The 13680-nt window shown below is 40.7% G+C and overlaps 1 protein-coding gene across 3 annotated transcripts in view; it reads left to right on the top strand.

The window, feature by feature from the left end:
- SLC36A4 (solute carrier family 36 member 4) overlaps positions 1–815 on the top strand; it is a 99509-nt gene extending 98694 nt beyond the window's left edge. For all 3 annotated transcript variants that reach the window (XM_051621499.1, XM_051621508.1, XM_051621516.1), the window contains one exon: positions 396–815. In XM_051621499.1, coding sequence (XP_051477459.1) covers positions 396–703 — 308 coding nt within the window. In that variant the 3' untranslated portion in view covers positions 704–815. The remainder of the gene's footprint in view (positions 1–395) is intronic.
- The last annotated feature ends 12865 nt before the right edge of the window (positions 816–13680 follow it).

The following is a 13680-nucleotide window of genomic DNA, read 5'->3' as shown; positions in this document are numbered from 1 at the left end:
TGGAGGTGTTTAAGGCCAAGCTGGATGAGGCTTGTGCAGCCTGGTCTAGTGTGAGGTTTCCCTGCTCGTAGCAGGGAGGCTGGAACCTGATGATCTTTAAGGTCCCTTCCAACCTTAACCATTCTGTGACTCCATGATTCTATACAAGAACACTTTCACTTGAAGCTCTGCCAGCTCATGCAGTGATTCAGCATTGAAACTGAGTATTTCACATGAGCATGAAGATGTATCTCCCTCACAGATGCACGCGATAATCTATAGTGTACACCACTTGCAGCTGGAAAAGCAGAGAATGATAGAACTTTTTAGAAAGCCTGAACCACTAAATGATGTGCTTGTTGTGGTTTTGTTTTCCATGGATGTTGAATCTGAAGCCACTTACTTTTCTGTTCTAGGTGCTATAGCAGCTTTGATCCCTCGCCTAGACCTGGTGATTTCTTTAGTTGGAGCTGTCAGCAGCAGCACTCTGGCACTGATTCTGCCTCCCCTGGTTGAAATCCTCACTTTCTACAAGGAAAACTTAAGTTTGTGGATGATATTTAAAGACGTTTTTATAGCTGTCATTGGAGTTGTTGGATTTCTAACAGGAACGTATGTGACGGTTGGAGAAATAATTTCCCCTACATCTACAGTTCTAGCTAATGCAACAGAGAGCATCTCTGCAGATTTAAATGCTACAGACTTGGTGGCTGGTTTAAAGTAATAACCAGGTGCTGTGAACTATTTTGTTCCTTAACAAGAAATCCTACATGGATGGCAGACCTACGTGTGGGGCAAATTCCAATGGATTTTAAATAAATTTTTGAAAAATAGTATACAGCCCTTCTCACTCTGTTTTTTGTTCTTTCCTTCATTCCTACCCATCTGCTACCTGAATTAACCCCATTGCTCTCAACCTCTTCTCATGTAGTGAAAAACTGAAAACTGAATTGGTGTCAGGATTTTAAATATATACATGAATATATGAAGAAAAGATGACTTCAGGTTAGTTGCAAGAAAAAAAGGAATTTTTAAGGAAGCCAAGTTGCCTTCTTCCTTAGAAAAGGTGGAGGAAGTCAATCCTTCATATCCACCATATCCAGCACCAGGTCTAGGCACTGCTGTTGTCACTCCAGCTCTGTTGTAAGGGTTGGAGTGGGAGCTCAGTGGTGCATAGATCTTCTCTTGGCTGTCCCTGACGAGGTGAATTGGACCCCAGTGAACCAGAAACACTTTAGTTTTAAAAAAGAGCAGCTGTGTTTTTCATTTCCATTCTGGGGACTTAGATGTTTGCCGTGGAAAAGGTTTTGGGTAGTTGCAGTTGCCTGGCTCTGGTTCCTGGGAGTCAGTATGTCTAGAATCAGAGGGCACTGTGCAGAATGACTGAGAGTCTTGTTCAGACTTTTCACATTGGCTCCAAGGGGAGTTTTTCAAGCAACAGGAAGGACCAAGCCCTCCCTACTTACTATAGCAGACCACTGCTGGTGGTGGGTCATACTAAGCAGAAAGGCATTTTTTCATGCTTACCATCTTAACATTTAAGCTGAAGAGTGTTCGAGACTGTAAGGTAAGGGCTGGGACTTTTATTAGACCAAAAAGGTACCTGATTAGGAGTGTTCTTGCCATCTTGCATGTTCTGTTGTTGTATGTTCCTGTACCATGAGCTGTTCAGCATGGCCAGACCCCTGCTCAAGGGAAACAGAACTGGATGCTCAGTAGAGCCACAGAGGTCTGACTGCATGGACAGAGCAGCATAAATGTTATGTTAGCTTCTGTCTGAGAAGAGAAAGGATGCTTTCTAAATTGGAGCTTGTGCCATACTTTGACATGTATAAGCTGTGAGTTATTTCTGAAAGAATTTGTGATTCCACAGCACTATGAGCTGAGGGGCACCTTTGAAGCTGTTTCTCCTGTGAACACACCACCTGCCTGCAGGTTGTCTGAAGATATGGGTTGTCTCAGGACTGGTACTTTGTAGAGAGGTACAGCTTATATATTAAACATAGAGTATACATGTGAAAATGTTTTTTGTTTTTTTTTTTTAGAAAGTAATTATATATCCCTTTTGGATTTTGAATGAAAAGATACAGGATGTTGTTTATCCGAGCAATATTACGTTCTTTAATGATGCAAAAACATTCAACACTGCAAATGACAAGTAGTTTATTTTTGTATATTTTGGTAACTGCTGTCCTGACCCATTTTAAACACCATTTATTTACCTTTTATTTCAACTATACAAATGTATGAAATACTGTGTTTTTTTTACCTATTGCTAGAAGCCTGTAGACTGCCTATCTATATTTCTATTGGAACATGTAATACATTTTTTGCATTCTTATATTCTGCCTTAAATAGGATCTAACATGCCCTTTACTGATTTTTGCCTCTTTTGTCCATTTTGGAAAAAAAAACCCAAACTAGTTGGGAATTGGGTAGAAATTAGTTTTATTCAGAAAAAAAAAAAAGAAGTTTTGTTCATTTGGTAATGTACCAAATTTAACATTGGTACATGGTAATTTAACATGACAGTGCTAGAGTAATATACTGCTAGTTATATCTATATTTATATTGTCTCTTTTAAATATTTCCACAGTCATCTGCCATGCAGTGATTGTGTTTGAGCACTTTCTTCTCCATGTTGACGAGGGCATTTCTGACAGGAATTTGCTATAGCATGTAATTCAAACTGCACGTGTCTGTTCAAGCAGTAGTTCTGAGCAATGCTCTTATTTCATTTTAGTGCGAAGTTAAATACTTGGCAGGCACTTGAAAGGATTAACATATTTTGTGGAAGTGCCACAGAGGAGCAAACACAGGCAGTGAGCAGAGAGGCAAAAGATATCTTCAGTTTTTCATCTTAATGTTTTGTTAGTCTTTAAGCTGTTTTGAAAAACCTCTAATCTAACTGTTTCTATCTGTTTCATAATGAATCTGTTGTTTACTTAAACCATACGCTACATGCTGGTAAAATATTTTTTCTGTGCAGCATCTTTTAGTTGACTTTAAATATTTCTACATGGAACATTTTTAGTAGGACAAATAGGATTTAAAATAAAGTTGCTTTTTCCTGTTAGTTTTGCATCTTTCTATCCATGTGTGTTTGGAGAATAAAGGACTGTCAAGTCGATTCCTGTCATCTGTTCTGCATCAACTGTGTCCTAGCAAGCAACTCTGAGAAGGTGCTTCTGCCAGGGTGTTAAGAGACTTGACCAGTTCAGAGTTTGGTGGTAATTTTTGGTCAGTGCAAATGAAAAGTGACTGGGTACTATTAATGAAGATTGGCTCAGCTGGGTACTTAGAACCTGAACAGGTGATCTTGGTACCCGGGTCAACACAGTGTATCTTTTTGAAAGTTAGAAGAACTGCTTGGTAAGTTTGAGGAATCTCATCTTAGCCATCAAACTTTAGGTAACCTGGCCCAAATACAAGCCCTTATATGTCTTGCTACTGTGTCTGACTGGGGAGCAGCCTGTCAAGGAGCAGGTTTTCAGTCTGATGTACTGCCACTGACTGACCAGGGATGGAGCAGTGTGTTTATGCCATGGGCCAGTGCTGCCATGCCTAACAATGTTGTATCTTTTGAATCTTTAAAATGGTTATTAACAAATTTTGCACAATGTTGATTTTTCACCTACAGTGTAGAATTTTTGTTATTTTAACACTCGTATAGTGAATTTGTGTGGCCTGTTCTTTCAAATAGAAAGAGTCAGCAGTCAGAGTGTCTTGCTTTGGGTAAGACTCAAGTCTCATGTAACAAAAACTACTAAGTCTGGTTAATAAGAGTGTTCCTGTGAAACATTACCAAAGATTTAAAAGATAGAAAATTCTGACAGAAACATATTCTGAGTACTAAAGAGTGTTCATTCAGCTTTTAAAGTACTGTAATATAAATTGCAAGTTAAGATGCAGGGAGTGAAACTGAGAGGTTTATTAAGTATGTTTTACATTAATATATATTTAAGATGGAAATGTACTTTAGCACAAGCTAAATTAAACTGAAAAATATATGTGATTTGTTTATGTTCCTGACAAGGAACAGAAAGCTCTTGTATTTATATACTGTACATGCACTTCTATTTTACAATACAATATTGTTAACCGTTTTAATGTAATTTAATCATTAGCTGCACTATAAGTAACTGGATTATTTTCTTGTCTGTAACTGTTCATCCTCAAATACTAGGCAAGTAAGAGGGTGGGTTTATTCTAATGTTCTGTAAATTAAATATTCTGTATCAATAAAGACTACAATAATATTACCCTGCTAACTCACTGTCATCCAGCCTGTCACCACTGCTATATCACCAGTGGGAACAGCTCTCTTAATGCAGAATTTGCCTTGGGTTTTCAGTTGAAATTATCAAAGGAATGGCAAGTGGCTTGAGACTGTCAGATAATCTTGAGAGCTGACTTTTCATTGATCATAAGTCTCACTTCAAAGTCACAAAGGCACTCCTGAAAAATCCAGCCTCCTCTCCAAGGTTTTTCATAAGAGCACACTTGAAGTTAGGCTTCTGTATCTTTTTGGAGGTGCTTCAGTAAATAAGTTCACCTCTAAATGTACAAAGACAGCCAGGAGTTTCCACTTAAATTCCAGTTGCCATTTGGAAAACTCCAAAGAAAAAGTCAGACTTTTAAAAAATGTACAAGCCCTTGCATACTTGCTATGGACATGCCCTTAACTTTAAATATAAAGTTTATCCAACTTTAAGTGTGGGATAATTAGATACCACAGAATCTTAGGGGTTGGAAGGGACCTGGAAATATCATCCAGTCCAAGCCCCCTGCCAGAGCAGGATCATCCAGAGCACATCACACAGGAACGTGTCCAGGTGGGTTTTGAATGTCTCCAGAGAAGGAGACTCCATAACCTCTCTGGGCAGCCTGTTCCAGGGCTCTGTCACTCTCACAGTAAAGAAGTTTTTTCTGATGTTTACATGGAACCTCCTGTGCTCCAGTTTGCACCCATTGCCCCTTGACCTATCACTAGACATCACTGAAAAAAGCCTGTATCTGTCCTCCTGACACTCACCCTTAACATATTTGTAAACATTGATGAGGTCACCCCTCAGTCTCCTCCAAACTAAAGAGACCCAGCTCCCTCACCCTTTCCTCATAGGGGAGATGTTCCACTCCCTTCATCACCGTTGTGGCTCTGCCCTGGACTCTTCCAAGCAGTTCCCTGTCCTTCTGGAACTGAGAGGCCCAGAACTGGACACAATATTCCAGATGTGGCCTCACCAATGCAGAATAGAGGGGGAGGAGAACCTCCCTTGACCTACTAACCACACCCTTTCTAACACACCCCAGGATGCCATTGGCCTTCTTGGCCACAAGGGCACATTGCTGGCTCATGGTCATCCTCCTGTCTACCAGGACCCCCAGGTCCCTTTCACCTACACTGGTCTCCAGCAGGTCAGCCCCCAACTGTACTGGTCCATGGGATTGTTCTTCCCCAGATGCAAGACTCTGCACTGGAAGAGATTGGTATGAAAGTTATCTACTTTTGATCTAAATTTGAAATTACTAGTTGGAAACAAAAGTGTCAGCATAAGCTTTTGTGTTCCCACCAATTACTGGATACCAGTTTGGAGATCTAATTTTGCAAAAGTGCTTGTATTCAATACAAGGCCCTTTGAAGTTGTGCTCAGTGAGGCATTTAAAAGTACCCAACCCATTACTGAGTTGCCTGTGGGAATACGATTTAGACACAAGTAGGATACAAACATCCTGGAGACTGACCCACCAAAATAACTGGTTTGTAAGTAAGAAACCTGGAATGGTCTGAAAGTCCTCTAACACTGCCAGAGTGACTGTAGCTGCTAGGCTGGAAAGTTTTATTTCATTTGACTGTAATAGGTAATGAAGTAGTAATTCTAAAAGGTTAGACAGAGGCACACATTATAGCCAACACTTCACATTTTAGGTATTTTATTTATCTTAGATGTCTGCAAGACAAAACTACTATTTATTAGGTATAAAGCACAACATGAATGCAAGAATGTTGTTTTCCTTTTTGAAATACATTTATTAGGCTGAAAATGAATACTTGGAAATTCTAAGATATGAAAAGCCTATGAGAGATTTGGTTGCACATAAATGAAGCAGCAATCAGAAACAAGTAAGATAACTTAATAATTTTCATCCCTCTCCAGTATCAATCCATGATCTTGCAATAAACTTGATGCACGTGGACAAAACAGTGAACAGCTGTTGCACTGGACTTAAGAAGCATCAATACGAATATTCTGGCATAAGATACATTGTCCACACATTAGCACATCTTGTCATTTTAGTCACTATGAGTTACCTTGCATGATATTCACCTGCTGTTGTCCAAGAATGGCTTAGGTAGATCCTGTAGATCCTGTGTCATATTGACCTATTCCTTAATTACGGATATCAAAGCTGCTGAAGGACACTTCAAACAGCAGTAGACAACTGTGGTTAGGTACCTGAGTCCTGGTCTCAGAACCTATCAGTATGAACTTTTAGAAAGCATATAGGGCTCAAGTATGTTGGATAAATGTAGGTATTGGTGCCATTTGAGATGCATGAGAGCATCAAGACATCCATCTGTGGTTTGTAGATGTGACATGAGGCCTGAGCCTTTCCTGATGAGCAGTAGGAGATGAGGCAAGATACACTGTGGTATCCCAAAGGGAAGTGTATGTCTGGGCTTGGCAGCTGGCCTGGGACTCTGGACAGCACAAGTAATGGATCTTACAGTAATTCAGCTGAGCAACCACAAGGGGGGGTATTAATTTGTCTAAATATAGTGCCTTGTGCCATCTTCAGGTGCAACTCCAGAACAGCACAGGTTTCTCATTGGGGATACCTGTGCATCTCCATGCAAACATCCCAGAAGTGTGGCATCACAAAGGATGCCCAAGGCCTGTCCTGAGGCTTGGTCTTGATCCATTTCTATGCATCTTAAGTGTGCTGACTTGCTGTCCAGGCTTCAGTGACTGTTGTAGGAGCTTTGGCATGTATGGACATCCATGTCCATGTTATGCTTTCTAAATTTAGCGTATATCTGAATACCCCCAAAAGTCATTCTGCTGAAGGTGACAACAAGTATCTAACTGTGAAATGCTAGTGATGATTTGCCACTCTATCTTGCCTTGTTTCCTACTGCTAGTCAGGAAGGACTCAGGTCCCTTGTCATATCTGCTAATCACAAGTCTTGATGCTCTTCTGCATTCCCAGTTTCAACCATTGCTTTTGGCAGTAAAGATTTGCCTTTTTTTTTTAACTGGTTTTTAGGACCCTTCTTTCACGGGGTGGTGATGGGGGTGGATTTCTGAGCTAGAGCTATAAAATAAAATCCAACCTTCATCATAGTTAGAAAAAATCCTTATGAGGATTAGTTAGTCTGTCAATGTAATTTGTGCTACATCTTCAAAGCCCCTCACACTACTGCTGTTAATGGGTTCATGTTGATGTAAAGTATTGGAGCAATTCTCCTGGCACACAAGGGAGAGGATCCCTTTGTTCCCACAGCTGGGCAGGCTCTGGAGGGTGTCAGCCTGGGGCTCAGCAAAATTGTCTAAATTATTGACATAATTACTTACTGAGTAAATATGACAGGGCTGTAAACAGGGAGCAAGTGTCAAGTGAGAACTTGGCCTTTTTCACCTTGTTGGACTTACAGGCCACCCGTGGAAGAGTACATAGCCTGGGGGGTTCCCTACATATATATTAGATTTTTCAAGACAGGTACTGCTTTAATCTCCATAACTTTGATAAGACTTTTGAAAATATTTGCATGAAGAGCTGGATCAGGTTCATCTCTTTGCTTTTCCCTCTCAGCTGACAACTCTTTGTTGCCTCAAGTGTCTGTCAGAACTGCTGGTCCTATGCCACCTCTGCAGGGTTATTGTGTAAGACTCCTCCCCCTCCTGAGTCCACTGTTACTCTTGTGTCTTCCCATCCTCATGTTTCACCCTACCTGCCATTTGGGGACTCCCCTACTTACCTAATTTTTATCTTGAATTCTCTGCCATTAATAGTTTTATATTGCTATTATAATTGCTGAACTCATGTCAGCTTGGGTGAAAAGTTATTATCTTTTATATATAAATATATATTAACAATATATATATTATACATAAATAAATATATTTTATATATAAATAAATAAATTTCACAGATATTTATTAAAAATGCCCATTCTCTTCCTGTCTAAACAATTTCCTTGCAAGTCACTGTTATGCCTTGCATCCAGTGATCATTCCTGGCTCAGGGTGCAAGGCTTGCTCTGTCCCTGGCTCTCAAGTTCGGACTATGTCATGTTGCTTGTCATCATGGTGTGGGCTGTTTTTATGTTCTGCTTTATTCAGTCAGAACACCAGGGTATCCTAAATGCATATCTGCATATTACATTTATTCCAGAATCTCAAATTACTGGTCGTTTTGTTGAACCCAGTTGGCACAGCTGATTTTAGAAGATGAGAATCAGAGTTTAAGGACTCAGTTGGCTGTGATGCTAATAAGAACATGTTTCTGTGTTCAGTGGAGTTATGTTCAATTGTTGTGCTTCTTGCTTTGGGTGTGAAATGGTAAAATTCCTTGGAAGGCTTCCTGAGCCACATGTACTCTTTGTGTTAAGTGGTGCCAAAGATCTCACTAACAGTGCTGTCCAAAGATCACACGCGGCAGTGGCACAACAGCCCCAGCCAGCCAAGGGACCTGTGTGCTTCCTGAACACGGGCAGGGTGGTTACAGGCACAGTAGATTCCTAGTGAGGTCCCGTTGGCTTGATGACCCAACCAACCAGGAGACCACGTGCCTGCCACCCACAAGTGTCATGGTTGTAATCTGGATTTGGATCTGGACACAGGCTTTTATCAACTAACAAGATGAGAGCTTTTGCCCTACTCAGTTCTCTCACACTGTTCCCAGCACTGTATTCACCAGCTCCTGGCTTTCCCTCCCAGCAGGGAGGTCAGGCACAAAGTTTTGCTGGTCAGTGCTGCAGTTACTAGTCCTGGGCATTACTGGCTGAGGTCCTTGTGCATACCCCAGAGTTTGTATCCATGCATCCCCCCCATCTCCAGGATCTTCCCCACTTCCAGGATCTTCCCCACTTCCAGGATTGTTCCTCCTGCCAGGATATTCACCTTCATCATGTTTGCATGATTCTTCACAGAACCATAGAAACATGGAATGGTTTGGTTTCACCAAGCCTGAAGCTGATCATGTGTTATGCTTCTGCAGACTATTCAGATGGGGAAAGCTAGAGAGCAGTGGTGGTAAGGAAGGCTTCCTGAAAATAAGTTGTCTTAGAAAAAAGAGGACCAGGGAAGTGGTGGATGGACCGTGACTGGAGAATTTGAAGTTTGCTACTCTCATTTATTCCAAGTGTTAAGAAAATTTGCAACCAGCCCACACCAGTTGCAGCAGGCAAATAGCAGTTTTCTACTTCAGAGCTCAAAAGCTCAGTTTTGGACATGCAGTCCCCAACACACATAACCTATTTACCTGCTGCCACCTCTCTGGTAAGGAGTTTGGAACAGCTTGTCTAGAGCCTAAGCTGAAAAAAACCTGCAGTTCTGAAGTAGCCCCGACCTCAACGCTGCGGTGAAACAGGAAAGTGTTTGTTTCTTACCAGGAGCAGCCTCATGGGAAGCCAGACTTTGAGAACCACAGGTTGCATTTACACAGCTATTACTCATAGATAACTGCAAAATAAATGAAAATTAAACTAATTCCTAGGTCATACATTTACCTTTCTCAAAATGAATAACCTAGGGGTCCGTAAATATTGATGAGAAAGGAGGAAAAAGAAATAGTCATGTAAAACTTATAACTCATTCCTTTGGAGTATTGAATAATAGGCACTATTATTTGCTGACTGACTGTGAAATTTAGTCTTGTCTATCTTTAGGGATTACCTTTCAGTTCCAGAGTCTTCTCTGTTTGTCTCCCAGATCAGAAAGCCTGAGAAATGAGAAATTACTAAGTCCAGAAAAAATTCCAGTCTGCCAGCATTTGGCCAGTACATCAGGATCTGGAGTCTCCTGCAATTTGCTACAGGAATTGATTTAATTGATTTAAAATGTGTTGAACCACACATGATATGAGGAAAGGATGTACTTACTCATGTACTCATAGCTAGAAAGAAGCAGATACCTTCTGTTATCTCTATTCACTGCTATCAATCAAGGATAGAAGTTCTGGGACCCTCTGGCTGGGGTTAAAAAAAGCTAAGCAGCAAGTGGAAACAGATGCTTGGGACAAACAAACATGAGGTGATGGTTATTCAAGATTATATGGTGGAAAAATTTGTTTCCTAATGCAAGTATTTGCACCCATCATGTGTTTTATACATCAGCAGGAAAGAAGGAGGAAAGGACTGGCCAAGATTTGCGGGTGTTTGTCCAATGCATGCTCAGGGCTGTGCTTGGAGCCCCTTGTGTTGCATTGCACTGTGGAGGGAGGATAAAACATTGGCAACAACATCTACTCAGTGTTAGAGATTCAATGGGAGGTGGTTTGGGGCAGCTTGGAGCTGACACAGCCCATGAGTCAGAGTTCCACTAACTGTGGTGAGAAGTTAGGCAATAAAAGGCTGGTCCCTGCCTTCCAAATCTAACTGCTAAACTACACAGAAAACACAAAGGATGGAACTTGAGAGACAAAAAGAGAAAATATTTTTGCTTAAATATGCAAGCAGGTGAACAGCAGAACTGCTAGTGAAGCAGAGGTCATCTGTCTGCCAGACTGGAGAGGCTCTTGGGTATTGTTGAGGCATAAAGTAGCAAGTTCCAGTGTTTTAGGAAAATCCATTGGGAAAATAAAGACTTAGAGAGTACTGGAGTTTGCCTTGAATTTATATGGAAAAGTAAGTATCCAGGGATTATCAGAAGGTATCTCAAAAGGTCTGGCACACTAGTAAAGATGTATATGTTAAGATGTAGAACTTTTAGAAGGCTGTTCATGCTCCTTAGATAATTGCAGAGCAGGAACTTTTTTTCTAAAATAAAGCCTCAAATTACAATAATAAAACGTGAATCTTTCCTGTTTGCTCGCAATGATCTTTTCTCTCTCTTGCTTTGTTGGGGTTTTTTTTGGTGGTTTTGGTTTTTTTGTGTTTTTTTTTTTTTCAGATCTTAATAAAATTAGTGTTTGCGGAATGGAATGTTAAATATCAGAACTTTCCTGCAGGAATTCTGACCTGTTGTCTCTGAATGTGTTCATGATCTGTGAGCTGAATACAGGAAAAAAGGAACATGGAGTCATGACCTGTGTACCAGCCACAGCAAGTTCCCAAGGGGAATCACAAAACATCCATCCCCAAAACTGCCAAGTGCCTTCTGGAGTGGTGAAATACTTTACCAGAAATGAGAGCATAATTTGGAACAGTAAATACATTCTATCCTTTCAGTATTTTCATTAATCACTTGCAAAAAAAATAAAAATAAGGTGGAATACAACTAAGAAATAAACCAGCACAGTTGTCTTTCTTCCACTCCTTGTGTAGGTGAGCAGAGCAGCCTGGGAGGAATATTTTGTTCTGCTGTTAGATCTATAGTCAGTGTTAGGGTTAGAAGAACAGGACACACATAAGAAGATGGAGACCTTTGGGAGGCAGCTAGAACAGATGACCCTGAGAGGCCACTCTAAAGTTCATGTATTTTCTCTATCTTTTGGAATTAATACACACACACCCCAGGCTGCCCTGTGCTCTTTTGCAAGAGACCAGTGTTCTCATAAAACCTTCTTAAAGGCTCTTGTAGCATTTCCTCCCTTCTTCCTCCTTATTTCTTTGATTTCTTACCTCTTGTTTTCCTTTTTATTTCTTCTTTTCTTTTTTTTTTTTTTCCATTTATTTTTTTCTTTTTCTTGGCACTTAAAATTTGAAGTTCATCACTTTCAGAATTTTCTCTCTTAGGGTCATAACACTCTCAAATCCTTCAAAAGAGGAGCAATTGCTGAGAGGGATGTTTTAGAAAGTGTTCCTGATTTCCTTGCTTGTCATGGACCTGACTCATGCCAGTGTCACTCTCTGATGCAGAGGGAAAACTGGCGGTTCTCCCTTTGTGTAGTGGAGTGCCCCTGTGACTGCAAAGATTTTTGACTTGAAGTCTGAAAAATAACACAGATTTGGGTCCTCCCATCCTATTAGACCTGAATTCAGCTCTTTAATAAGCTTAGATCTTTCTAGGTCTTGGAATGATTACTAGTTAGTGAAAACAGCCAAACAAGAAAGCCCTGCCTTGCCCCTTGGAAAAATATCATTAGCTACACGTAGCACCTCCCACCATCAGAGCTGGGATGGGTTAGGACTGCTGCAAATCCAGTTCTGATGGTTCCTCAGGAGAGCTGCTCTTTTAGCAGCCATGTGGCCCAGTGACAACCATTTCCTAAGCTTTTCTGACATCCTTTCTTCAACAATTACTCTCAGTGGACTGCATTCTCATTCACATGTCGTACAGGTGTAATTCTCATTAGCAAAAAAAATTGGTAATTCTCTTTTGCTTGGAGGCTCGTGGCCAAGTAATGCTGTTTATTTTAACTACAGTAATTAATCATTTGCTTTCCCTTTGTTCCTCATGTTTTCTGTGCCTTTATGCCCCCTCTAGCCAGACTCCTTTGATCTCTGTCTCTACTCTGCTATTTGCTGGAGCAGGGAGAGGCAAGATCAGCTGATCAGACCCGCTCCTCCCTCCCTTGCCTGCACCTTCCCTCACCCTGAAACTCAGCTCCAGGCCTTTTTTTCTGGCACACCATAGAGCATCATGCACAACCTCGTCCTGCAAGCCAAAGGCTCTGTGGGATCTATGTCAGCTAATGCAAAGTGGTTTATCTCTGCTGTAGCTGTATGCACACCATGTGTGGAGCTATCTGAGACCCACTGAGATCCCTGTTTTCTTTTAAAAACAAGGTTCAGATGGAAGTGTTTTCTTCTTGTTATTGCAAAAGCACTTGTGCATAAAATATCTTAGGTGTTATCCTGCAAGAATTGCCATGTTCACTTGTTTTCACTCTTAGGCACTTGGGCTGTGCAGTGCTAGCAGCAAGAGGAGTTGGGCTCCAATTGTATAACTACATGCTAATTGGCTGCAAATCAGAATTAGATGTAAAGTTGTCAATGAGTTCCCTTCTGGAAAAAAAAATAATGAGAGCTATTCTCTTTAAAAAAATTGCTGTCATTCAATTTGACTGAAATATTCCCTCCTCCACTGTGCATTATGTCTAACCAACCAGGAGTTAATAGTATTCCACTGATGTAGCAAATTAAAGTTATTTTCATTGGTGATGACACAGCATGCTCAAACCACTTTGCCCCCACTTTCATTTTTCCTGTTCTCCCAATGTGATTCACCCTCCCACATCTGTTTTTCCATTGTCTCATCAATAATTTCTCATTATCTGCATCAAATAAATGTAATGCTCTATAAAAGCTGGAAACTGCTGCTTTTGTACTGTAGTTACTATTAATAAGACTATGATGCTACCAGTTCTCTGGTTTTTCCCTCGTGAAATGTAACATTAACTTTGTAAAAACTGGAACAGACACAAAGGAGGCATTTATCACTTCTCATAACTGGAGCACGGTGTCAGATATGCCCTTCTCTTTAGTTTGTCATCAGTTAAGTAGATTCCATGTGCATACCCTTTTCAGAGGTAAATACCATTCCTGCTCTGGAGCAATATTGTTGGCCATGTAGTAGAAACAGTATGAGAAGACAC

Source organism: Apus apus, chromosome 1 (assembly GCF_020740795.1).
Source record: "Apus apus isolate bApuApu2 chromosome 1, bApuApu2.pri.cur, whole genome shotgun sequence".
Taxonomy (NCBI): domain Eukaryota; kingdom Metazoa; phylum Chordata; class Aves; order Apodiformes; family Apodidae; genus Apus; species Apus apus.
This window is presented reverse-complemented; position numbering and strand designations above follow the sequence as displayed.